The sequence below is a fragment of the Diadema setosum genome, chromosome 8 (genome assembly GCF_964275005.1).
Source record: "Diadema setosum chromosome 8, eeDiaSeto1, whole genome shotgun sequence".
NCBI classification, from domain to species: domain Eukaryota; kingdom Metazoa; phylum Echinodermata; class Echinoidea; order Diadematoida; family Diadematidae; genus Diadema; species Diadema setosum.
This window is the reverse complement of record NC_092692.1, coordinates 1,551,293-1,579,063: the sequence shown is the minus strand read 5'-3', so window position 1 is coordinate 1,579,063 and position 27,771 is coordinate 1,551,293. Positions and strand designations below refer to the sequence as shown.

The 27,771-nt window shown below is 39.2% G+C and overlaps 2 protein-coding genes across 2 annotated transcripts; one reads left to right on the top strand and one right to left on the bottom strand.

Moving 5' to 3' along the window:
• The first annotated feature begins 9,431 nt into the window (after nucleotides 1–9,431).
• Nucleotides 9,432–10,710, top strand: LOC140231692 (uncharacterized). The gene has a single exon (XM_072311846.1). The coding sequence runs from the start codon at nucleotides 9,520–9,522 to the stop codon at nucleotides 10,708–10,710; it is 1,191 nt and encodes a 396-aa protein (XP_072167947.1). The 5' UTR covers nucleotides 9,432–9,519.
• Nucleotides 10,711–20,208: 9,498 nt separating this feature from the next.
• Nucleotides 20,209–27,321, bottom strand: LOC140231855 (uncharacterized). Its single transcript, XM_072312006.1, has 4 exons — nucleotides 27,241–27,321; nucleotides 25,564–25,894; nucleotides 23,259–23,464; nucleotides 20,209–22,502 (listed from the first exon to the last, which is right to left on the bottom strand). The coding sequence occupies exons 2-4, from the start codon at nucleotides 25,790–25,792 to the stop codon at nucleotides 22,305–22,307; spliced, it is 633 nt and encodes a 210-aa protein (XP_072168107.1). The 5' UTR covers nucleotides 25,793–25,894; nucleotides 27,241–27,321; the 3' UTR covers nucleotides 20,209–22,304.
• Between the last annotated feature and the right edge of the window lie 450 nt (nucleotides 27,322–27,771).

The window sequence follows — 27,771 nt, the reverse complement described above, 5'->3', positions numbered from 1 at the left end:
TGTGTCTCCATTTAGAAGTTGGGGAAAGTGAGGTAGATCAGAGCGGGTAAAACGGACCACCACCTCTAACGGATATCATTTACTTGCGCGGCTAATCAAAGGTATTCCATGATTACACAGTCATGTTTAGCAAGGAGGTCCATACAACAGTTTTACAACAGAACGTTGAAATCTGAGAAAAAATACTCGACATATAATATTCCTAGACCAACCCGGATGTAAAAGTACCTATAAGTCCTAAAGGTTCATACAAACATAATTCAGACAAAATCATGTCATTGTTCAGGGTGGATTTAGTGGGTTTTGATGATCACATTGTACCACGATAGAAGAATTGGCTTTATTCTGGAAAAAAAAAAAAAATCCGGCGAGTATAATGCCTTTTGATTGTTGATTGTTCTTTGGGGGTAAGATGGCACTATACTAAGAATATGCACTGTCCTACACCCAAGTATACAATATTAGTGCATATACTGATCTTGTTTAATAAGTTGCATTGCCAAATAGATTGTGACTTTCTTTTATCCTTTCCTAACATCTGAAGAAGTCATGCCCCCATAGAGTAAGTAAGGAAATTAATGAGAAATTCATGGAAATAACAACATGATATGCTATACAGGTCATAAAGGCTGCCATGCACGAGACTTTCAGCTTCAAACAAGCTTTGAAAATAGATTGTGTCCTTTGAAGATGGTCAGCTACTGAATTCTTCAAACTGTGTCGAGGGATATTAATGAACAAATGAAATAAAAAATATACGTTGCAATTGATTCCAATGAAATCAAATTTGACGGTGTAATTAGTATCAATGTGTATGGGTTGGCTAATAATGTCATACATGTTTATTACTTTCCTTTCGGCAGTCAATGGCACAGAGGGTAAACCCTAGCATTAATCTAAAGTTCCTTGTTTTGGGAGTGGGTTTTTGTTTTTGTCTTTTTTTTGGGGGGGGGGGGGAGGTCATTTAGGTTTTTTGTATGTTTATTATTGTTTGTTTTAGAGAAAGAGATAGAGAGGGGCAAATCATATCACACATTGTTCAAAAGGAAAGTTGAACTCGATAACTCATTTTAATTAAACGATCGATTAGATCCACTGCGGTTGCCACGTTCCAAGAGGTGAGCCGGTAGGGGAACAAAAGACTCAATGCCGCATGATGGCTTTTCGTGTTTTCACTAGAGAAGTGGCCTCGATCCCATGTGTTCATCTTGGTGTTAGATCCATTCAGAGCTATAGTGCAGCCCATCGCAGGGGTGCAACAAACTACTAGTATGCACCGAATGTTTCACAGCCCGCAGGAGGCCAAATAGATTTGTGTCGTTGGGAGCCTCCTCGCTTTCATCCCGTACACACTGGCAATCGATTTACATTCTTGTCCTCTATTGATCCGTTTTGCCTGACTATTCATCAATGCGTTCTACCCTGGTGGTTTGATACAGCTACAACCCTCATTGATATGGAAATCCTGGAATGGAGGATGCTTGGCAACACATGCCTATGCGATTTCCTTTTATAGGATGGGGTTATGAGGGGGTCGCTTCGTCCGGGAAGAGTCTACTCGTTAATCCCCACTTGTTGGGTATCTGATATCCACCGCTGAAGTGGACTTCAAGAGGGCCTAAACGTCTTCCTCTCCATCAGGTCAGGAGGTAGCGAAATCGGCTCAAACGGACCAAAACCGATACAAAATCCCAACAGCCCTCGAGGGGGTCTGTTAAGAGTATATTTCAAAAGGCGCCTGTGTATGTCTTTTGGCTGTACTTGTTTAACAAACACACTCGGTACAGTGCGAGGAAGGGATTAAGCCCAGAGACACCATGGAGGTGAATGGTGAACAGGAGCGTAAAAGCGCGATGAATTCACCACGCCGTAACGGAGATATCGTGAGTCCTTGGCTTGGAGAAACCATGAAATATTAATGAGCATTTCTGTCTTCTCGCATAGCTCTTTTAAAGCGGACATCTTTCGCAGCATTAAGGCGATGTATTCCTGACCAACCTATGAATACTTCATGCGAGCTGAGGGATATAGGTGGAACTTGGAAAAAAAAATCAAAACCAGCGACAAAGGTGATTGGATTGGATAAGAAATATACTTTGCCAACTTCAAGATGAGAGGATGATCGTTTTGATTAGGTAAGATTATAGAAGTCGCTCAATTAAGTCTTGGTGGCGGCAATGTGTCTACTGAAAATAAATTTGATGGCGTGTTGAGTAAGCATAATATCGGCATAACACTTCATTAAGTTGATGACATTTTCAGCAAATGAGCTCACTGCCTCTGGGAAATCTTGAATATTTCGTTTGAAAGTTATTTGGAAATAATCTATGTCACATCATGATTATATCAACATAGAATGTATTTATGATATGTTCGAAATAATGGGGGACGTGCTGATTGATTAACGTTGTGCATTTTACAGAATCAGTTGTTTTTATCGTTTTATCGTCTAACATAATTATAACAGCCACAAACCACAGCCTATAGTATCGCCGGTTGCAACTATAATTTAGAACGTTGTTTGTTTGTTTGTTGTTGGGTTTTTTTTTTAAGGTGAAAATGTGCATTCTTTCACGATGTGCCTGCAGTGGTTTTGGCAATGAGGCACATTACATGATGAACTTTTAGCAAACTTCAATTGATGGGACGTATTGTTTGGTCCGCAGTTAAAATATTATACATCGAGTATCGAGATCATTTTCACTAAACTCTTAATACTGCAAAAGGCATTTACGACATGATCTTGAAAAGCGCATGATCTTTTCTTAATCTATAGCGCAATAATGGCACAGATCGAGCTGTCTTATGCACACGAACAGAATAATCAAAAACTCCCACGTTACCGCAATGTATCTGTCTTATCCGGTAACGCATAATTGAATATAAATAATGGTGCCAAGTATGCTTTCACCATCTCATTTTCTCAATCTTGTCTGCAACTGCCCAAGAACACATTAAAGGCGATGGTACAGTCAGTTGAGATGGGGCTTTAGGTTTTCAGCATGTTTGATGATTTTTTTTTCTTTTAGATTATGAGAAACCTCTTATGACATAATTTACGAAAGAGCATAAGAGGAATCTATAGTTTATTTGGTGAAAATTGGTATTGAAATGGCTGAGATATCCAAAACAAAGCTATCATAATGAAAGGTGAGACCCACCTTTTATTCAGATGGCTTTTTTTACTTTGTTTTTGGATATCTCTGCCATTTCAAAGCCGATTTTCATCAAATAAACTTTGAATTCCTCTTGTATTATGCTCTTTAACATTTCATAATGTGGTTTTTAAGACGTCAGTATTTTGCAAAATGTTAAAAGGTGAATCCTCACCTCAACCATTTTTAATGCTAATGCAATTAATTTGATATTCTCCATACTTCAACAGTGTTTGAATCACTCAAACTGTCGTTATTAATAGACACAGATATGATGTCTGACATTTCTAGAGTGCGAAAGTTGCGGGAGAGAGGTTTGTACACGTATAGTCATTACAGGGACCTTTGCTTGGCAGAAGAAGAGTCTTTAGAAAGAAGGGTGGTATATGGTCTTACCGCAAACCTGACTCCCTCATTCATCATGCAAACCTTCGTAAACAACACATACATTCGAAAGTTGTTGTGTTGTTGGTGGTGACTGTTTGTTGTTAATTGTTGTTGATGCTGTTGTTGTTGTTGTTTTGTTAAGAGACAAAAAAGCCCAACCACTGTGCTTTTGCCTGTCAAAGAGGTTGTCCCGTGTAGTCGCGGGACGGAGTATATCGGAGTCATGACTAGAAGATATATAATCATGGTAAATTGCATCACGAATATCTCACTGCTGATCATTGTGCAACAATTTTATCATTTCAGTCTTCGCACATGACGTTCACGTCGTGGTAAAAATACAAATCTTAACGAACAATAACTTAACGTTGTTAGTGATAGTTGACGCGCGTCGGTTTTTAAGGAGCAGTTTCACTTCACGGAGCTACATATATTCTTGACTATAGCTCTTAATTGCCATACGACATTCAGGCAGAATTGCAGCGCATTTTCATGACCAGTAATGTATATATAACTCAAATAATGATCCGCCAAAATAGAAATAAAAAAATAGTCGCAAGAAATTTTCTACAAGAAAAAATGCTGCCGAGCTTGCCATTGTCAAGATTGACACTGTTTAGGATCTCAAACATTAGAATATGTTAATATTCACATGCGTTAGACCAAGAAATTAGTGAATACTTAAACGTATGTATTAGCTGTCATTACCATCGGCAGCTTATATTGCACACGGTGTCATGGACACTTCGACAGAGTGATCCTGACATCATGATCAATGGAAATAGGGGTTTTCATTCGAATTTCTGTACCCTGCATGAGTGAATAGACAGCTTGGAGTACGAGTCTGCGTTGTGTAATGTATACGATGAGCGACCTGTTTTTTTGGTCTGCCTTCTGACCTTGTTCATTAAAGGATGATACAAAAGGGACACAGCCTCTTTAGAAATGTCTTCGAGTAAACGTCAATGACATATTGAGCCGATTGAGCCGATTGGCGCGCTGTGGTGGTAACCATAGTCTACATGTAATGTCGTCTTGCCAAACAAATTGTTTGTCATGTCTTTCAGACTCCATAGATTATATTTCTCTCATTATTTTTTCAAAAGACTCGCTTGAGATTTAATGAAAATGTTCTCTTTTGGAGACAGGAAGAACAATGTCAGTGCAGACGGATTCTCTTTCAGATCTTGTTGTAAAATTCTGACATGAGGAAGTGATATCCTAATGTGCCGAATCTTCGTCATAAAATCATATTGTATCCACTTGGGTTATCATTCTTAATTCAGCTGTCATCCCATCCAACAGTCTATTTTTTGGTGAAATTTTCATAGCCATGCAGCAACGGTCTCAAATTACATATTGTTTCTAGGCTTAGTGCTTACAAAAACATAACCCGAAGTCAGAAAATTGTTAACTTGTGCGCTCTCTGTACAACAGTTTCAACCAACAACTTCACAGGAATTCACAACAATTACTTACATCTTGTCTTACATATTTTTTTTTTTCCAGTTGATTTCGTTGGAAAAGTTTCAGGAAAGGGTGAAAATAATATGATGTGTCTTATTGTTTTTTCTGTTCCGTACGCTGTTAGAAGACTTCTGCACTCTAATCAAAATTTACGAAGGTAACAGCGTTACTCGTTACTGTAATTACATGCAGAATCATGCCACACGTATTTATGTAGTCTGGTTTCATGGTGTGCGTTGTGGCATTGGAAAGGTACGGGGAATGAGCTATTTCATTTCATGCTGTCTCAATGACTGGAACTCGTAGGCATTGTAGCTTTTAGAACGATGAACTACAACGGCTTTACAATATAAATCTTTGGCAAAGGAGATAACTCGGATAAAGGGAACCATTTGAAAGGAAATTACCCCGCGGAAATAAAAGTTGCCATGGGTGTGAATAGAGTTCCCGCTCGAAGAATACACTGTTGGTATAGCTGTGCGTATAATGGTTTCCATTATCCCGGGGCTCTAAGGGGCATCAATAGCGTTATTAAGGTGTCTCTCAAGTGGTATTTAAACAGCCGAGGTTCTTACTGTTCGGCCGGAGATTTTGAGCTGGTAACTCGCAAATTAAAACAAACACGGTATAGACATCCCTAGAAAGCAAGCTGTCGCGTAGCTGGCTCTATTTTGATGCAATCATCATGCACACTAAGTATCCTGCAGTGCGAACACGCAAGGGTTACGGTCAAGGGTCAAGTTTATGAGAAGTTACATGATGAAGGAAAACTATGGCTATGACATTTGACACCACCGGCACAAAAGTAGGGGGCGATCATCTCGGGCGAAGCGACATACGTTGCCCCATAACGGTCCCTTCAAGATAGTGAACAGTGGAACAGACGGAGTGTTGTTATACCCGGTGTGTCTGCAGGCTGGGACAAAACATGGCGTCCTTAGCAACCACCAAGCAGACCTGCCTGTGCACTGATTGAGTGGGACAATCGTGATAACCTGTAATAAAAAAGACCTTATCTCGTCGATGGCACCAGTAATGAGGGGTGAATGCATTTTGATTGCCCGGATCCAGCTCATTAGGAACTCCGTCAATGTTTGCCGCGGGTGATATTTCTGTAAAACTGACTGGTCTATATGAGGTTGTTTATCAAATGTCAAGTTTTCGTCCGAGCCTTGGGAGGGTAAATACTGTTCTTATCGACATGAAGGTAGTTATGTCTCACCATTGAGAACTCATGAAGAATATGTAGCATATCGTGTGTAACATGCGTTTTAACCTTGCAAAATATCACTCTAGGTTCACGTAACGATTTCTTAAAATTCATTTTATTACACGATGCGCTCTATATATAAAAAAAAAAATGTTTTAATGCCAATCTTGAAGGTAATCTATGAATAACATCTCTTATTAGATACTTTACCAAAATAATGTTCTCGTGTCTTTGGTTGTTGAGTTGAGTTTATTTTATTCATGCACGGGTTAAAGGCCTACTTTCAGCTGGATAGCTGTTATTTAGCAATTAAGGTGTTTTAAATCGAGTAACAAAGCATATACACATAGTGAAATTGCAAACATACAATAATCAGTAGACGCTACACAATAAACAACATCCATTGAAAAAGTTACAAAATATGGATTAAAAAAAGAAGTGAAAAAGAAAGCAAAACATTCAGAGAGGTTTACAACCATGAAAAAATGATATAGGCCTAGTTCTTTTGACACATTAAGGGTTTTCCGCTAACTTCATGATCTCTTTCGTGAAACTTTGAATGTCAGTGATATCTCTTAAATGAACAGGAAAGTTATTGAGAGTTTTACCTGTAATTAATAAGATTGACTGTTTTGGATAAAATTTGAATGAGGTTTTGACATCATAATTTGAATGATTTGAGTTTCATAGAGTGTAATTTCCAAATGACCTGCATTGAACACTAGAGGACAGAGTTGTTGTGGCAAGGTCCTGTAACAGTTTGAATACAATACGTCATGTATAAAAGATTGTAAGTCAGTCACAGTTGGCATGGTTGGAAGTAAGCCACAGAAGGTGATGGTTGCATGATTTCAGGGAACAAGGCCTAATAGGGGGTGCACGTCACGAGACCGACACCCACGAGTCATACAGCCCACGAGTCATAGAGCTCACGAGTCATACAGCCCATGAGTTATACAGCTCACGAGTCATACAGCCCATGAGTTCGACACTAAGCTAACAAGGCCCACGAGACAGACACATTAAGCCCCGTGTTGTACTAGTATCTGTCGAACTCGTGGGCTGTTTTTACCTAGTGTCGAACTCATGGGCTTTATTTGCCTTATGTAGAACTCTTGCGGCTGTATGACTTGTGAGCTGTATGACTCATGGACCTCTTTTCAATATCGAACTCGTTGGCTGTATGATTCGTGGGTGTCGGTCTTGTGGGATGACCCCCTAACAAGTGCCTATTTTATACTACCATTAGTCAGTCCCGACTATGTGTGCATATGTGAAGAGTTTGGTCCCAAAACGACTTAACTCCATTTATGTTAATTTAGGATATTTGCTATTGAAGCTGATGAAAAACAGAAAATAGTAAGAAACTATCTATGTGGAATATTTTTGATCATAACTTCAATAGAGAAGTTTTAGTTTTTTCTGTTTGATGAACTCACTTGAAATATGTACAAAATGGCGCTTAACCCCTTTTGTGGTACATTTATATATAGTATGAAAAATACAAAATATGTATCATCGAAACCTCCTCAACCCTGTTGCAATTGTCAAGACATGTATACTATTATCATTATTAAAGTATCATTACCATAATCATTATCATACTTTTGATGGTTACATAATAACAATGACAATCTAGTGATAATTATGCTAGTTAACAAGAGAAAATCATCATTTTGATAAGCACTTAATACAATGAACTTGTTGCATGATGGCTACTTTAAAAAAAGAAAAGAAAGATGGAGGATATACTAGTAGGTGTATAGCATTACCACTATACCGCCTTCAGCTATAAGATACATGTGTAGTAGACCAGCCAAACATCAAAAAAGGCTCTTAGAAAAAGATTCGACGGCATTTTTTGTTAATGCTCCGTTCTCATGCTGAAAGTCTTGCAAGAATACTGAGGGATAGCGTACGGGCGGATGCGAAGCGCATGTTTGCCGAAAAACGTCATTTTTAGCGCAAAATTCAGAAGCATATCAAAAATTGCGATTTTTATTTTTTGCTTGCATTCAATTAATGTTGGAAAGATCATAAGTTTCGATTGTCCCTTCTAATGAAATTGCTATCTTAAATGTGTTTTCTTAGCATTTCAAAAAGTCATTTTGTACATTTGTATTTTGAAAGGTACTTATCAACCATTACTAATTTCGATAAAAAAAAAATAAAAATCGTGATTTTCGACATTCTTTCAAATTTTGCGCTGAAAAAAAGGCATTTTTTGGGAAAAATGCGCTTGACATCCGGCCGTACGCTAAACTTCAGTATTTTATGCAAGGATTTCAGCTGGAAAACTAAGCATTAACAAATTTTGCCGTCCAAAGGGAAAAAAAAAATCGTCTTGGCTGGCCTACTATGAGGGGCGGGGGGGGGGGGGGGTGGAGGATGTTCACTGCACAACCTATTGCTACGGCACCCGGAGCTTGGTTTTCATAGGAGGACGTTGCCCTTAATTTGAGGAAACGCTCAGAAATTCCAAAATATGTCAATAACTTCCACTGTCGGCTTGCGTCATTGTCAAGAATGGAATGCAAAATACGATTCCAGTGATCATTGGGGTGTGGTCGAGTGAATCGTATGTCGATATTGTGTCGGGTGAAGGGGCGACACCAAAGCTGCTTAAACACATATTATTGAAATAACTGCATGGTCAATGATGAATGCACGATAAGGAATGAACTGTCCCGCAAAAAGGAAATAAATATAATTACATTTCTCCTGATTGGTCATTATTACCTTTCTATCACCAAACTTTCTCTCATGTCCCGTTGCTGAAAAAAAAAAAGTCGGTCCTCTTGAACTAACTGAGATTCACCCTTTAATTACATGTATATTGGGTTGATACGATCTCTTTCCTTTTTTTCCCTTTTGTGCGAACTATATATTCATTTAATTTGTGTTTTGAAATATTAAGTTGCGACTGTTTATCGTGAAATTGTATATTGTGTTGGCATGTCAACATAATATATATAATATCGGCCTACTACTATGCATTTTGAACGGCGCGGTAAGCAAAATATGGCAATGATTAACCTTTATGTTTCCGTGTCCTTTTTTTCTCGTTGTCTATACAGATAGTGTTTGCTCTGAGGACTGCAACAGGTGCATGATTACTGACACAGCATCATTTCCGGTTGGATGTTTGACTTTGGGCGTGTAACGAGACAATTCCAATATCAAACGGACCATCGGCAAGACTCTCCATGTAACCTGCACGACTGATGAAAATGATGGACGTCGAAGGGCGCCCTCTACTTAGATATCTTCTAGGTCTGTAGAGCAGACCACTGAGGAATCATGAGAACGGAGGCCAAGACAGTGCACGTGGACGAACGTCCAAGCTTTGCCGGTAGCCTCGTCACCATCTTCGCCGGGCAGGGAGCCAGAGCTGCCGAGAGTAAGACCCTGCGGGAGACACTACCAGGAAAGAGCCGGGTGGGGCGGATCCTGCTGAATGATAACCACAGCCAGGATCGCCTCCTGGACATGAAGCTGGCAGACATCCAGCAGATGCGACGCAAGGCGGAGATCTTCATTTCACACCAGCAGAAGACCTTTATCGCCAAGATGGAGAAACGGCAGAACACTTGGGTCCGCGAACACTCGAGGTTTTCCAACAATACCAACCTCGTCATGCCCCCGGATGATCTGGTCGAGGATGTGCCACCAACCAGAGAAACAACAAAATCGCAGCTCCTGGAAGGTGCGGACATCACTGGACGAAAGTCTAGTAGGAGTGCTCCAAACGACGGAAAGACTAGTGGGGAACAAGGAGCCAATGGTTCTCTCCCTAATATAACGTACATGACTGAGGACTCAGAGAACTCCCCTCGAGATGGAACAAACCCCGGTGGGACTTCATTTCTTAAAGAACCCGAACCGTACGACCGGAGACCTAGGATGTTCGTGGGATTGCCACCAATTACCCAAGCAAAGAGATCGGGCTTCCAGCCGTCGGGTAACATCGATGAAATGTTTGATGATAAGGCCCTGCGAAAAAAGATCCAATGGTCAACGAGCGGCGAGGCAGCGGGAAACGAGAGCCCGACTAAACGGGCCAACGTGCAGTCCACCGAGCCTGCTGACCCCAACGCACCTCAAACTGGTAGGGAGTCCAAAGTGAGTGCAATAGAAGAAGAGGAGATCGAGGAAACCACATACTATGGACCCACTCCAGTCTTTGTCCTATCCCGTAACCTGCCAAGAATTCAGATTCGCGAACCGATGACGAGGAAGTTTCATTTCTCCAAGGTTCAACAGCCCAAGGTTCGTCAAAGACATCCTCGAACTCGATCAGGAGCCGTCAACGAGTCCGACGACCCACTGGCTGACGACCGATTTCTCAAATTACAGCAATTACTGGCGAGTGACATCGTCAAGGACCATGAATCAAGAGAGCTGTCTGCCTTGGCTAGAGGGATGCTTGCCGCCAAACGATTCGGTCGAAGCAAAAAGAAGGAAGAGGTCCCTGCTGAGAAAGAGGCGTGATGTATATCAATTAATCACATTCTCTTTAAACCCACATTTTGTTTTCGTCATAATGCCGATGAAAAAAAAAAACCCACAAGAATTCATCAATCTATGAACATGTTTTCTGAAATGTTTTCTGAGGAGGCGTGATTTATATCAAGGAATCACATTCTCTCTAAACCCACATTTTATTTTCTTTATAACGCCGATGTCAAAAACATTACAATTCATCAAATCTATGAACATGTTTTCTGTAAATGTTTTCTGAGAAGGAGGCTTGATGTATATTAAGGAATCACATTCTCTCTAAACACTGCTAAACCCATAATTTATTTTCTTCATAACGCCGATGTCAAAAAACATTACAATCCATCCATCTATGAACATGTTTTCTGTAAATGTTATTTCTAATGAGACATGAAAATGCAAATTCCTTGCCGGTTTGGTCATGAAATATGTCTTTCATGAGGGCATTATGAATAATTCTGGGAACTAGAGGCTTGTAATAGTCTGACTTTGATTGAGCAACGGCTCAGACGTTGATGCAATAAGAAAATGCATTTCTAAATTTTATTCACCATGCTTAAGTGCTTGAATTTATATTATACATCCGTCATGATAAGGATGATTGCAACAAAATCAGAAAACGATGCCGAGATATGATTGCCGCTAGTCACATCTTACACGAATGTAGACATTGGGGACTTATGGGATTATTTTTCTCGTCATCCTAAAATTTATTCTTCGACACCTTGGTTCTATATGGGTTTTCCTTTAGGAAAGTGAAAACTATGAAAGTTTTAGGATATGTGCTTTGCAGATGTTCCTGAATTATTACGAACTTCGTTAGAATACAGTATTGAATGTATTTATTGATTTGATTTTTGCCTTTGATTGATACATAAAGTTTCTAAGAGAAATTGTTCCATCGAAACTTTACATCAATATGCATATTATGCATGAATGCAACTTTTGATTGCTGACAATCATTCTATTCAATTAATCAATTTTTATCTGTTCCTCAGAAGACTGAATGGATAGAAATTGGGCCTCATCTCTCAGAACGTAAAATGAGTTGGGAGTGAGCCAAAATAATCGAATCGAATGTGAATTGAGATATATACTGTAAGATGAAGATTACGTCATTCAAAAAAAAAAAAAAGGTAGGCCTTGGAAAAGAAGTAGCAATGTGCTGCAGAAAGTAGTAAGTACATGAAAAACAAACGACTGAAGAAGGGAACAGTCTCTGGGTATCGCTACCCATGTAACCAGATAAACAATGTCTGGTTTTGTCGTCACCGTTTCGCCCTGCTCATCAAACACGCTCATCACGATTCATACACCTGCAGTAAAGGGTCGAGTCCATTTTGTCTTTGCTTCGTTTTTCTTGCTTTGTTACCTTATCGTTTGAACATCGCCGCTTAACATGCATACCGAGATTATCCCAATTCTGCCCCCATTGTTGGAGATCGATAACACAACATTTAGGTCTTCTTGCGTAGGATGTAGAGAACGAGTCGAAAATATATTTGCCTACAAATTGGGGTTATGTGGTAAGATTACTACCTCGTGTTCTGTTTAGCTTGGTCCTAAATCATGAGTTAGATTCATGTTTTATACAGAAACTAGTCCTATATATATATATATATATATATATATATATATATATATATATATAAATCGCAGAAAGCATCTACGCAAGTGTATAGCGATTATTATAAATGCTTAGCAACGGACTATTCTAACAATATGTAACATCATAGGCTAAAAGAGCCCACGTTGACATGGTGACAAAGGTGCAGAGCATCGTAGGAAACTAATTACGAAGTTTGATTTGGTAGTCTGAGCGCTGATTTTCTTAAACCAAATCCGGAGCGGAAATGCAGTAGGCCTGCATGTGTTACGTGTATAAGATAAACAAACTGAAATGTTCTTTTTTTTCCCGGATTAATATTGGGGGCGGTTCAATCTCCAACTCTTATTGTCAATAAACATCCGTTACACTTCTATATGAAAGCTCATTGGATTCTGATTCCGTCAAATCATTAGTCTTGGCTTAAGGACTCAGCGAATACAATGTATTTCAAAAATAGTACAAAAACTGTTGGAAAAGCTGTTTGAAAACAATGTCTGTATAATGCCAATTTACATGAAAGCTTTTGCATTTCTTAATTTGCTTTGTATCTGTAAATTAATACACTTCGTCAGTCCCCTTACATGATGTGAATCGCTTACCTTTCTGTCGACAAGCGTGATACATAATAATTCCACTTACTGGAGACTTTTGTCTGAGGATAAGCTATTTGCTCTATCTCTTCTCACGTGGGTATATAGCACCCTAAATTATTACGTTTGAATCTAGTCTCTAATATGCGAACTGGACAAGTGGTTACAATAATCACACCTTTTACTTTGTATTTTTTTAGCACTTGTTAATAATACACTCACCTTTTAGACACTCAAACAGATGCACACACACACACACACACACACACACACACACACACATACATATACACAGACACAGACACATATTTCAGCTCTAACGTTCCAACTTTATAGAATTTCTATCATAAAGCAAAGTTACAACATACAAACACACAGTCATTATAGATGACGCTTTGCACTTGAAATCCTAAAAGTTCTTCGAAAATCAGTTTTTATCAGCATTGCTGTAGCGATATGTTCATGAAGTGATATTTTCAGCAGTGTAACATTTATGTTGCGTATCAAGAGTTTGCAAGGAGCCCGAATTTTCCCCAATGAAGATTACTTCGTCCTGGCTGGCTAAATATATTACTGGTGTTCGTATACATCGCGCTACAGCAAAAAAGTATATGCTGCTAAATTTCAAAATTGTGCCATTGTGTGGAAAATTTGCAAGGCAATATAGATAAACATATGAGTAACATGCCGTGACGTTGAACAATATATTTATGTTTTGTCATATTTTAAGTGATTTCATAATGTGCAATGTTAAAGGAAAGTGTTAAGTTTAGTATTAATGTTGTGAGTGTAGAGTTTGAATGTTGTATTGCATCAAAGAATATTAAGGAACGAATAAATAATGATTTAATTGCGAATGTTACACGTTTAAACTTTTCGTATGTATTGAGATGCTATATATTCTGCTTCTGATTAGCTGCAATGTTATCATAACTACCCACAGTATATACCACGGTTGTGAGAAGTTGCATGGTGGATCACATGTGTGATTACACAGTGTCGTGACTCTATCAGAATGTATAGCTTTGCTGTTAAAGGGATTGTATAGTTTTTGTTGGGCCTAATTTCAGGTTTCTAACATTTTTTGATGAGATAATGATAAACCTCTTATGAAATTTATTATGAAATAGGATGTAATTCCATGAGGAATTCAACGTTTATTTGATGAAAATTGGTTTTGAAATGGCCGATATATCCAAAACAGAGCGATTCTAATAAAGTGTGGGACCCACCTTTTATTACGATCGCTTTGTTTTACTTTGTTTTTGGATGTTTTAATCAATTCAAACCCGATTTTCATCAAAATAATAAACTTTGAATTCCTCTTAAAATGGTATGCTCTGTACTATTTCATAAGTTTTTTCTTGGTATCTCGGAAAAAGTTATAAGCCCAATTCTCATCTCAACCGATACTGTTAAACGCATTCATGTGGGAGTAAGATTTAAATGTGTCAATTCTATTTTCTCGTTTACTGATGACGATCAAAGGAGTTATTCATCAATACCATGACCAACATATTCATAAGAGGGTTGTTGTTTTTTTTTTACCTCATCAGTTTTCTGATGATGTAAAAGTATAGGGTGCAACTCGACGTAAACTTACAGTGTAACGGAAACAAAACATATAGCACGCCATCTAATGACGTTTTGTTTGAAGCATCGTTGTTCACATACAGACCATTAATTTCAATAGCAAGGAGAACATGACGAAAATTCAACGAGAACGATTCAGTTTAATATGATTTGTGGATGATGGAGAGATCGATCGCCATGAATTCATCTATGATTGAACTTGCCTGTAATGACAACCAAAATTGTTACTTAACCATTTCAGGCAATTTCATCTTGCATTGTCATGCTGTATCTGGCAAGAGATCGTTCAATACCAGTTTTCAATACTACTACTTTATACTACTGCTGCTGCTACTGAGCTATACTACAGTACTACGACTACTACTACTACCACTACTACCCACTGCTACTACTACTACTACTACTACTACTACTAATGATAATAATAATGATGATAATGATGACGATGATAATAATAATAAAAATAATAATAATAATAATGATAATAATAATAATAATAATAATAATAATAATAATAATAATAGCAATAATAATGTGACTTATAATGTGCCAAATATGCTCAAGGCGCAATCAACCTAACAAGGAACAAATCAAAGAACGTGGAATTGCCACACTTTGATTGCATAAGAATAAAAGATATGTTTGGTATTTCTGTCTGCACATAACTATCTACCTATCTATATCTAGGTAGATAAATAGATGGATGGATAGATAGATAGGTAGATAGATATATAGACAGAGAGTTGTGTGTGTGTGTGTGTGTGTGTGTGTGTGTGTGTGTGTGTGTGTGTGCTTGTGTGTGTTGCGGCCCGAGGGAATAAACACGGGTAAGAATAATTCAGTTCATCCTGGGCTGAGCGAAGAGCTCGGAGCGAATGATGCATGGAACTCTCTGTACTGTCTTTACAGAAAGTACGCTTCACACGTTTAGTCAATATCAAGCAATAAGAAAACCGCATATACTCTCGAAACTCTGGAAAAGATAGAGGGTTGTTGATGTTTCGCCACTCCAAAAGATTAATCTTTACCTAGTACACAGTCCCTCCAGGCTCACTACAGCGACACAGCATTAATCAAATACTCGTCCAGAGAAGACAAAAGGGAAATGTAAAACAAAGAATTTCGGTGGTTAGATTGATAAAAAAATAAAGCCCTGTTCTAATCTCAATGTAAACTCCCGACTTCAAAGAAAGAACAAAAACAAAACTTCAGATTGTAATCATTTTGAAATATTCAATTGCAAAACGCACTACCCCTTACAGCCAGTAGCATCTCGAATTTCTGAGATACTATTTTCTGCACGTTTGTGCTATCCCGACCGCTTGAAAGTCTCTCAGGCTCTCTCGCATGAAGTTATAAAATCTTTTTTTTTTCTTTTTGTAAGAGGGCGCATTTTTCTAAGTCTTGAAGTAACTCTTATTGATCTCTATATGTTAACTTTCGATATTTTACATAGAGATCATTCTTTGATTCCCTTGTCACATTACATTAAATGTGAGCATGAACAGAGAAGGAGCAACATGAAATTATGAAATTTTAAATCTTTTTGCACTCTACTTTGTTTTTTCCCTGAATCATTGTTATGTATATATATATATATATATATATATATATATATATATATATATATATATATATATATATAATGTGAGAAATAGTTCCCTGGGTCCCGAACGTACGCGGTGCCGCATTGTTGGATGCATATAGTTGAAAGAAATTGGACTGAGGCGGGACGTTGCTCTCGATCTTAGTCTCCCTTTTATTTGTCAAGCTTTCGGCCCGTCATTGGGCCTTCGTCAGGACCTACCAACAGAACGATTATTATATGAATAACCTGATGTGTCAAATAATATATAATGCAATTTCACATATTACCAATCTTCTAAATCATTTCCTTTATATACACAAATCAATCATTCAATTCAATACAAATATCCAATCTAACCTCAAATCATCATCAGAATAACATCATAATAAATATGTCCAAAAAATATATTAATAAATTCTTATATCATAATGCTGCCATATAATAATCATATTGTCTTATAATTCTTAGCATAATGATAACAAACAGAATCATTATACATATCATATTCATATGTCTATTTGCATTGCGTATATGTATACATCCGCATACGCACACACACACACACCCACATACATACGCACATATATACATATTCACATACACACACACGCAAGCAAACACACACACACTCATATACGTACGCACACACACACACAACTCCGGTTGATATAATACTATCTAAATCAACATATCCTATTTTATTTCGTATATTACCGAAATATAATAGCGTCAACCCTGCCAAATATATATCAACTCTTAGATCAAAAATGTGTAAACAACAACAATTTCTGTAAATTACCTGCGTGGGACTCGTGTGGTTATCGTGCATCCCAGCACCGTGTGCTCATATTCTGTTCAAAAATACAATAATTACCATTCAATCATTCATAATACCTCTTATTTTGCAGATATAATCAAACATAATCATATTAAAACATCACAAGATCATATTCACAAATCCATCATACACTATTTTTCAAATCATTCTTATCCATGCAGTCAGATCAACTCGTGACGCTCAACAGGATCATGAATCGTGTGATCATACAATAAATATCGACAGAATTTCACAATAATAGTATTCAATCATATTATCTATTATGTTACATAGTATAAGAATACAGTAAAAAAAATAATCATATCAGAAATCACAGATTCATACATTTTCCCAAATGCATCATTGTACACCATTATACATTTCATTCATATCAAATCACATGAACTTATTACACTCAACTTTATTCATACATCTTGTGATCACACAATATATCAGTACATATACAAATGAAATCTCAATAATCACAATATATCTAACCTGAAATTATTTAGGGTGTTTTACCTGTATGTTGGGCTGTATTTTGTCCTGTCTGGTCATGGCCAAGTTTTCTGCTACGGGTGTTTTACTGTGAGTCTGAAGTTAGAGTGAGGGGGTTCGGGATAAGAGCTATGTAGGGTTCATTGGTCAACGTTAATGCCATCGGGGGTCAGTGTTTTCAATTTCTTTATCCAGAAGGATTCTCTATGTAGGATTACTTGGCGGGATTTTGTTCGAATTGTTTCGATGCCTGTGATCTTTACATTGTCAATTGAGTGGTCGGGCTGGTTAAAGTGTGTTGTGTAGGGGAGGGTTTTTCGCTTGTTGGGTGTATTGTAGTTCAGTATTTCCGATTTGGTGTTGCTGAATCTGGTGTACAAGGATGTTTCTGTCTTTCCCACGTATTGTTTGTTACATTTCGTGCATGATATCAAATAAATGAGCCAGTCTGACTTGCATTGTATTTTGGATGTGATTGGGAATTCTTCCCCCGTGACATTACTTTTGAACTGTTTGCCCTCTTTAACAAAGTTGTGAAACATGCACCGTTTGGCTTCGCATTTGGCAAAGCCGTTTGTGTTGTTCTCATTCAGCTAGTCATTTTTGGGGTCGCCAGAGTATGTTAGTAGGTCGCGGAGGGTGCGGGGGCGTCGGTATGCAACCAACGGGGGATCCGAAAGTATCTCTGAGAGTCTAGGGTTTTTTGTTCCTTTTTGAGAATTTTGTGTAGTTTGGCGGTGGCGGGACTGTATGTTAAGACGAAAGGGGTTCTTTCTAAGGGGGGCCGTTCTTTTTTGTCAAATAATTCCGCGCGGGGGATGGAGCGAGCTCTGTTGATTTGTAGTTTAGTTTGTTGGGGAGGGTAATCACACTTGTCGAGATAGTGTTGGAGATTGCATTATATATTATATGAAATTGCATTATATGAAATTGCATTATATGAAATTGCAGTGAAATTGCATTATATATTATATGACACATCAGGTTATTCATATGATAATCGTTCTGTCGGTAGGTCCTGACGAAGGCCCAATGACGGGCCGAAAGCTTGACAAATAAAAGGGAGACTAAGATCGAGAGCAACGTCCCGCCTCAGTCCAATTTCTTTCAACTATATATATATATATATATAATATTAATGCAGTTCTTTTACATGATGTAAACCCTACATTTACAGACTTGCAGCTTCCCTGTAACCACTATCAGACTGCGCAGTAGTAAGGCAGTCAATTAGTCCACAGTCAACTCATTTGTTTTGTGTGTTCCCTATGTCATCATAAGTCTTCAATAACGCCGTTGGAGATGACAACGACCGAGTACCCTATGGTCAATTTATTTAATTGTCTACCTTAGAACTCAAAACCAATGCTGCAGTGGTATTATCCCAACGACACTAAGCAACCTTACCTCGTATATATATATATATATATATATATATATATATATATTGTAAATTCTTTCAAACCCTTGCTCTTTGCTGATAGTCAGTGTAACTTTGGACAGCACTACAATCCATTCGTTGTTCCTTTTCTGTCTTTGTTGATCTTGCTGGTTCTTCTCGCATGTTTTTCTTTCTTTTCTTTTCTTTTTTTATTTCTGAAACGTGTGAGGGAGACGTGATCAGCAAACTGGACTGCAACATCTCCGGCAAAAGCGAAAGGCTAAGCTTCCCTCCCAGTAAGCTTCGAAAAAAAGGTCTTTGCCCTCTTTCATCGGCGAGGGCGCCAACACCTTACCTGCCATCAATGATTAAAAAGAAAATACTAGTACAAAAGGCCTACAAACACACACACACACACACACACACACACACACACACACACACTCTCTCTCTCTCTCTCTCTCTGTCTCTGCTTAATGGGTTGGGATATCCCTCTGTAGTGTTCATGTACCATTCTTAAGCACGATTCACGCCATATACACAGTAAGCCATGAAATTGTCTACCACACTCACAAAATATGCTTATCGGTAAATGTCATTAACATAACCAAAGCACAAGGTTCGCTCTCATTCAAGTTTCAAAACATAGAGAGAAACACATCCGTTTTGACAATGGACGAAAAGGTCTTTAAAAAAAATGTGATCTGCTGGTATTAACAACATCTAGTACAAGTAAATGTACCAAAGATCGGTGACCACTGTATAATGACAATCACTGCTCTGCATGTGCACACGTACTCATCGTTTTTGCGACTCGTGCGGCTCTAAGACGAAGAAATGCTTTGCGCTCTCACCAAAAAGGCAACTCTAGGGCGACGTCGGAGGCTTTATCCAAACAAGATGACAGTTTATCTACCCGGAAGTCACGGACACGCCGCCACGACGTTTCCGAGACGTCTTCCCTGCCGAGGAAATGTCACCGTGACGTCTTCTGTACGTCGCCAATGCAATGGGTTTTAAGCTCGCGGAGACGTCTCAGAGACCTCGCGGACAAAATTAGCCTCCGCGAATTGGCTGCAACTAAGGAGACGTCACGGAGACGTATCCGAGACCAGCTGGAACTGGAAAAAGTCTTTAAAAAAAAAATCGCACATGTTCCATTCTCTCGAGACTCCCCGGAGACCTGGCTAGTCTCCAGGAGACGTCGCGGGGACGTCTCCGCGGCCACTCCGTGACCAGCGGGACTCGAGTCGCCACTAAGTCGCTAGTCTCCAATCCAATGATACCCACTTTTACGCTGCACATACTTGCTGGTTTGCCTCACAGGAAGAAAAAGACCTTGCAACCTTAAACAATTCCAACATTGCACAATGTCAACGGAAAGGATAACGCAAAATAGTAGAATTGATAATCTTGTTTTTCCGAGAGGGTCGGAATGCCAAGTAAATAGGTTTTTATTGTACACGTTCAAAACTACTCATTTCCACCTGAAAAGTCATTCGATGTAATAAAGGAGAAATTCTATTAAAGTGCACTACTAAAAACAAGTAGGACAATAACTCTATCTACTTGTAACACACGAGTGACTTTGATGAAAACCAATATTCGGGGAATTCAATCAGCTAAAAAAAAAAAAATACTGATTTACAGCATGAATATACATTCATGTATATGATATAACGATGATGATGATTCAATATTCAAAATAGGTTATAGTAACTCTTGAATGGTTAAGTTAAAACCTCGAATTAAGCTGACAATTCTAACATGTTTTTAACAGCAGTTCAGCATAAACAGAGATCGCCAACTTGTTTAAACCCTCAACAAACAAGAACAAACTCCTGCAAGAGTAGAGGAACATCACATTTTGTGCGGCAGGTTCATTGGTTATGAATCAGGCTTGACAACCTATGGGTCAATCATCAACTTTCAAGATATTAAAGATAAACATGTAACGCTACTGCACCCAGGAGAAGCATCCACAATATTGTGGGTGCGATTTCCCCCTTTTGCCTCAAAATTCCCGTAATGGCATAAACAATAATGAGAGGATCGATAAGGTCTAAATAAAGTAAAACTTCTAACACGGTGATTTGATTTAAGTTTGTGCGCCCAGGATGCTTTACAAATTTAGTGTCTTCTGGTGGGTTCATGAATGTAAACGGATAGGTTTTCCAAGCGTGCGGAACACGTGCTGCATGGCGCCAGCAGACTGCTCGTATATGTGGACAAAATGTGGTGGAGGTGCTTTGGATGGGTGCTGCTTACACATTCCTATGAGCTGAGATACCTTTTCCTTGATCTTCTGGTATGCTAAGCAGTCAAATAAGCCGGCCGTCCTGCGAAGACGCGCTCAATTTCTAGTGATTATCGGTTTGAATTTCAAGTGTGCGCATCTCTGCGTTCTCTGCGGTCGTTTCTGAAAGTTGAAACGGGAGACGTGTTAAAGAGCAAACGCCCCATGAATACCACCTGCTCAGATGGTAGGTGGACCTGGATGACTTTGCTCGTAGCTACGTTTACGTCACAGTTCAGTTTGTAATTGAAATCCTGCTGTATCAGGTTCTCATTTTTAACTACTGGTAAGCTGGCATGGGTTCCATCTTCAATCTAACGTCTCTTCAGATACTGCATTACAAAGCACAATCACCGCGAACGCACTTCCTGGGAATCCAAACTAATCATTCGTGACTGAAATCGAAGTCCTTTTGACGCAAAACATAAGTTTTCGTTCTTCTTCTCTTACTTTCTTCGTTTCGAGGTCCTTTAGTTGTCATTAAATGCTGAGAAAATATGTGCATAGAACGCAGCTATATGGTGAGAAGTCCGATGCGATTTAATATCATTCTAATTCACAAACAGAAAGAAGCATGAATGTGATGACTACTTATCTTCTCTAGTTTATCCATATTTGTGCTTTCATACTTCTCGGCATTGAGGCAAGGAATGTTAAATTTAGAGTTTCTATACCGTCCACTGTTAGCGTAAGATTAGAGTGTCAGTCTGGATACTGTGTATCAATCATATTGTATAATGTGACCAGAAATATTACGGGGTTTACATAACGTTTGAATATATCAGCGATCTGCAAGCCAGGCGATGACTCGTAAAAATGGAAGAGCGATGTGAAAGGAGATTAACGTGAGAGATAAACAGAGAAGAATAACCAATGAAGAAGGAAATCTATCGCCTCTGTCCTCATCGACGTCAGTGGGTATATCCACACGCCCCCAAGAGCTGTCCAAGTGCAAGTGGTACCGCTTACTTCGGTGTTTGCGAGCGGCTCGGGCCTGGCGATCAATGGTACTTTGTGCGCGTCGTGGTATTCTGGAAAGGTTAGTGCATTTGTGAGAGCTCGTTGGTGTTCCATCCAATCCTGCATGGGACACGGAGCGCTCAACGGCATTGGGAGTTGTGTTTCGACGATGTTGGCGAGAATGAATCTGGGAGCTGCGAATGCCGGTCGTGTTCTTCCGTGGATGCCTGTGTCCCCCCGGGTGCTTTCTGTCCTAGTAATCTGCAACCTCCTGTTCGCCCACCGATTCATCATGGTGGTTCTCCTCGCCCATCAGTCTACTGTCGAGTCGTTCTTCATCGACAGCAGCAAGCGGGTCGCTGTCGATGAACGTCGTCTTGATGCTAGGTCGGGAGAAGTCCCCCTTGGCCAGTGGGTCGGTGTTCTTGTTGGGACAGCGCTGGAATTTGTACTGCGTATAGGAGCACACAGAGAAGTAAATGTAAAATTGTTTAAAAGAACGGACCTTCTGAATGCGTAGAGCCCACTCCTTCCTTTCTCACGTCTTTCCAATTTACTGATTAGGAAACTCACATAGGACTAAAGCAGATCTCCAAGATTATGTGAATATAATGATTGCTTTGGTCTTTACTTCTCAGAATAGATCTACATGGCCTATCAAAAACGCTCTGTCGACCGATAACAAGAGGAATTATTTAATTGACATCATGTCTTAATATATACATGTATACATGCATAATACGTGTTTTTCCTTTAATGGAATCATTTGATTAGATTAAATTCCATACACACATCAATTTCTGTAAACTGAACATCAGGGAATCGACCATCAGTCATTGTGTGGACAGCGTTAATAGTTCAAGAAAGTTTTAAACAGGAGGAGAGTAAAATGGACATAGACACAAAAAGTCCAGCATATATGGTTTGTATTCCAGGAAGAGATTATTATTTTTTTCTTCTTCTTCTTCCTCTTCTTCTTTTGTTATCGGTTTCTTGGTAGGATAAATTATGTCAACATACATAATATATATGTTTGAAATGACCCATGGAGGCGTCCGGTATTGCCTTTGGTGGCTTGCATGAGTAAGTTGTACCTATGAGAGATAAAACGAGAGATAGAGGGAGAAGGAAATGATGTTTGCATGTTTGCGTGTATATTTATGTGTGTGTGTGTGTATGGTGCTCTGTTTCTTTACAAACATCATACCTTTCCCTGGAAGCCCCCACCAACACCGTCCTTTCGCAGCTCGACAAGGCGTGGCCAGATGACGAGAACGACTGTCCGTCTGGCGGCTTGGACTGCGTCCCAGACCAAGCGAGTCCCTTTGACAAAGACCACCAGCCCAGTAGCGAAGAGCGCGGAGATGATCAGGCTTGGAATCAACACGACGGTGGCTATCGCCACGACGGTGCCTTTAAACAGAGTAAAAAATAACGAACACTCATTGGTTATTGAACATGTTGAAGTATCGTAGCAAAATGTTGCTGTTGTTGTTGTTGTTGTTTCTCTTTTTGGTTGAGACCTGAGTGCTCATAGTTCGAATCCCATCAATATGGTATGTAATTTGACTAAGGACGATACGCACATACACCCTCATCGCCTCTAGGAGTGTCAGTAGGTACCTGGACGCGCAGGATATCTTGTGTTTGTACTTGCGAGGACTCGTTTTATCTGGGTCAAGGCATGCTCCCGGGTAGCGGAAAATCTGTGTTCTGCACTCACGAATTGTATATTGAAGCTGACAGCAAGGATGTGCGCCTTAGAAACATCGTATTTAATGCTGCAGACGTGGGGGTGAACGAAACAGTCATTTTCAGATACAATGCGAAAACAAGTAGGCCTATACACTTTCATGTTTTAGTTATTTCTGAATAGCGCTAATCAAGAAACAAGATGATAAGAGTTGATATTCCTAGACAACAGAATTAAGGCAGAATCGAAGAAATGGCTATATTGGCAGGAATGCGCAACTTACCCTCCATCTCTGTCGATTAATGTCACGACATGCCTTTATGCTTCTTGAGCGATATAGCTATTTCATTACATGAAGACACTTTAGCAATGACTAATTTTTACTTTACTTTGACATGAACGTGTGTCTATCTGTAACTTGCGAAAACCACCAACTGCATTTATTGGAAGTGCAATCTTTTATTGCAGTCATATGACAGTGTATGAACTTCCTACAACCTTGCTTTTTTATGTCATTTGGTAAGATCTACCCCTCCAGACATAATCATGCTGATTTTACACCATTGGCAACTCAGAGAGACGCTATAGTAAACTACTCTAGTCAGTCATTCGATGCGTTGTGTCACTTTAAACAATGCTCACAGTAGAGTGATTGACGTGCTGCACCTGAAAAACAGAGGCGGGAAACAAAAACAAACATAGAAAACACTAAACGCATGCAGATCCCCTCCAAGGGCTAAAAGCGTGTAACATTCTGTACGTAGAGTGTAACATGACAACATTCGTTCTCGCACTGGGGCGACTGTCGGGGATTTTGTGGACGGCTCTGCACATCACACTGAAATCGATTTCACCGACTGGAAGCCAGGCATAACAGAGGCAACAACATCTTTAATTGCCAGTGGCTACCATCGAATCTCTGCTCGCCATCGAGTTCACTGACTTAATAGAGGAGGCATTGTCCGATGGAAGGCGAACTGATCACGGACTAATTGTATTGCGTGCTTGGAGTGTTAGTGTCTTGTTTCAATATCAAAATGAAACATAGACGTTATTTTAATTTTGCACCAGAGTAGCAGGTAACAAACATTAATGAGAGAAAGGTTCAATATGTAAGTATTGTTACACATAAGCAGTGGATGGAAACATTCCAGCACTTGCAATAACATAAAAAACACATATTCCATGCCATTTATTTTTGATAGCTCCACTTCAATATATTTACACCGAGTTAAAAATATTCATTTTCCTGTGATCAAGACCAAAGTATGCTAGCACACTTAACGGAGTCTGGCAATGTAATTGCAAGATGTATGATGATCAACGCTGAATTTGTCCAACAACACAACTTTCTTTAGTGGTTGGATGGAAAAGTTAAAAAAAAAAAGTATAAAACTGAAGAAAAAAAAATAATTGTTTTAAACTTGTATTGAGTTAAAATGCCATTGTAAAGTGATGCCGAGTATACTATTGCTATAGCGTTAAATGAATTAATAAGAACTCATTTGTTTAATGTATCTCCTTCATGTTTTTATGTTTTTTATATTCTTTAATTTTTATATGAAATATTCTATGTGCGCACAGAGAACTCCACAGAGTGGGTTTGATGAATATTGAATAACATAAATTGTTTAATAAGATATCATTTTATCATAAATGAAAATGACTCATATCTTGTTCAATTAAGTTTTCTACTTTTCTTTTCTTCCTATCTTTTTTTTTTCACTTTGTAAGGTTCTAAGTCCCGATCAGTAGAGAACTTAAAACAGAATCCTACGTGTCCTATGGCTTCTCTTAAAAAGTTGAACGAGAAACTCACCCTGGATGCAAAAGAACGCCAAAAGCGACAAGATGAACGACGAACTGACAACGAAGAGGAAACAAGACAGAGGAAGCAGGAGTGCGATAGAGGCAGCCGTGAGGAACAGGGCGGTCAGCGGACGGGTGCGCACAAACTCCCGCGATGCTTTCCATTTCTCCTTCACGTCTACTAGCTGGGCAGCGACACACTCGGTGAGGCGAGCTATACAATATGGAGTACCTGGCATGTCTTGGCAATAATTTGGCGATCAAGATACAGTAGGTGTGTGCCTTTAATCGATTCCGGTGGATTCTGGTTCCACCGTCAGGAAGCCACGTTTTGTCTTGGGCTTCACAAGAAAAAAAAAAAGAAAGAAAGAAAGAGGGAAATGTTTAGAAAAATACCAGCGACTGACTCTTTTCCAAATTATAGAAGCATTAACTTGTTTAGAACATAAGAATCTGTGGATAGGTACATCTCTAGGCTAGACCCTCAATCTAAGTCCATGGCTATAGTGTCTATGCCTATTCAAACGGGGTTCTAAGTGAAGTTCTATCCCTCTAACGTTGCACAAAGTTGTCTTTTTAGCGCGGTGTAAAATCATATTATTTATAAATTCCGGACACGATTTTCGTAATAGCTCGTAATGGAAAAATCGACGTCTCTCACATCATGTCCTTGCACCAGAATCACAATTCATACCCATGATTCACTGTTGATTTTTCTACACTGTTTAGACTTTAATGTCGTTAGAATCTAACAATGTTAGTACACATTCTTAAGTTATACCGAGCCCGAGCGGACGACAACGAGAAAATCGGCAAATACAGTAGGCTACCGGTAAGGCTCAAATTTCATATTGTACAGTAAAATGTCACGTGATAGAAAGTTGTGATAAATCGGCCCACCCACATCTTCTTCAGACATCTGATGGACTGAGGTGAAATTTGATTTTTTTTTTATAGCGTTTTTACATTTTTGTGTCACATTTTTTCCCGATTTCGGCCAATACAGTTGTTTAAAAAATACAATAATATTACAATACCTAGGCCTACAGTCGATGATACGATCCACTCTCCTAACAAGTCCCAACGCCACGGTTACAGTAGGCCTACCATGCATGCAATCATAAATAGGCCCTACGCTACACGTTGCGTTGGAATTGCATTGTGCGCTTCACACGTCCTTGGCAATGTGGAGGGTAGGGGTAGGGATGTTGGTTTCAAAGTTCAGCGCCACTGTCACTGAGTAGGGAAAAATAACACCCCACGCATTCGAAATTGCATTTTCAAATCGCGCTTGTGAATGCGGAGTATTTTCTCCACATGTGGGTAAAATTCCAGGCGAACTGTGTGAAATTTTAAGCTTCTATCGATAGAAAAACGCAAGGGTGTCGATGTATTACAACCATACCAATAACCTACACGTATAATGTACACTAGTGCTACGCATAAAACTATAGACATACTGGTAGGTGTTCTGTTAGATTTACTATAAACGTTAGGCCTAGCTAGGCCTACATTACTAGCTAACGTTGGTTAAGCCTAACGTTAGAATCTTGCCTAGCTGGTAGTAGGAGGCGTAGGTTACCTAGAAAGTCTAGAACTAGACCTAGTTGCCCCAAAATTTGGATAAATTTCAACAGTGTCTGCTTTCTGGAAATATATATATATATATATATATTTTTAATTTTACCTGAATTTTCCGATTCCAAAGATTTAGTCACAGCATCGATGACTTCGTGGACATGGACTCTCCATATCCAGTGCAGCGGGGGGCTCAAAGAGTGTATGTACGAGCTAGCTCGCTCTTAACTACACGTTGTAATGTATTGATAGGTCGTGGCGCCGCGCTGGCCGTATCACACGCGCGCGCATTTACTGTTTAGCTAGCTCCTCATTAAAAAAAAGTGCGGGGGGACTTCGTAGGCTTCACAGAGCGCTGTGTGGGCCGAAATCGCAAAAAGTGCGGCACAAATATGTAAAAACGCCAATAATTTTTCACCTCATATTTAGAAGAAGATGTCGATTTATCACAAGATTTTATTGCGTGATTTGTTCGAAATGTTCATGTTACACCTTTTACCGTATAGTACGAAATTTGAGCCTCATACAATTTGCCGATTCTCTCCAAAAATGCATTTCATTTCCATTTTATCCCTTGGATTGACGTTTTTCTTCCGGTGATTTCCGTCAGAACGGCATGAAACTTTTTGCATGCAGAGAT

Coding starts and splice junctions, on each gene's coding strand:
- LOC140231692 (XM_072311846.1), top strand. CDS start 9,520: ATGAGAACGGAGGCCAAGACAGTGCACGTGGACGAACGTCCAAGCTTT.
- LOC140231855 (XM_072312006.1), bottom strand. CDS start 25,792: ATGCCAGGTACTCCATATTGTATAGCTCGCCTCACCGAGTGTGTCGCT. Junction 23,465..25,563: donor GGCGTTCTTTTGCATCCAGG/GTGAGTTTCTCG, acceptor CTCTGTTTAAAG/GCACCGTCGTGGCGATAGCC. Junction 22,503..23,258: donor GTGGGGGCTTCCAGGGAAAG/GTATGATGTTTG, acceptor TCCTATACGCAG/TACAAATTCCAGCGCTGTCC.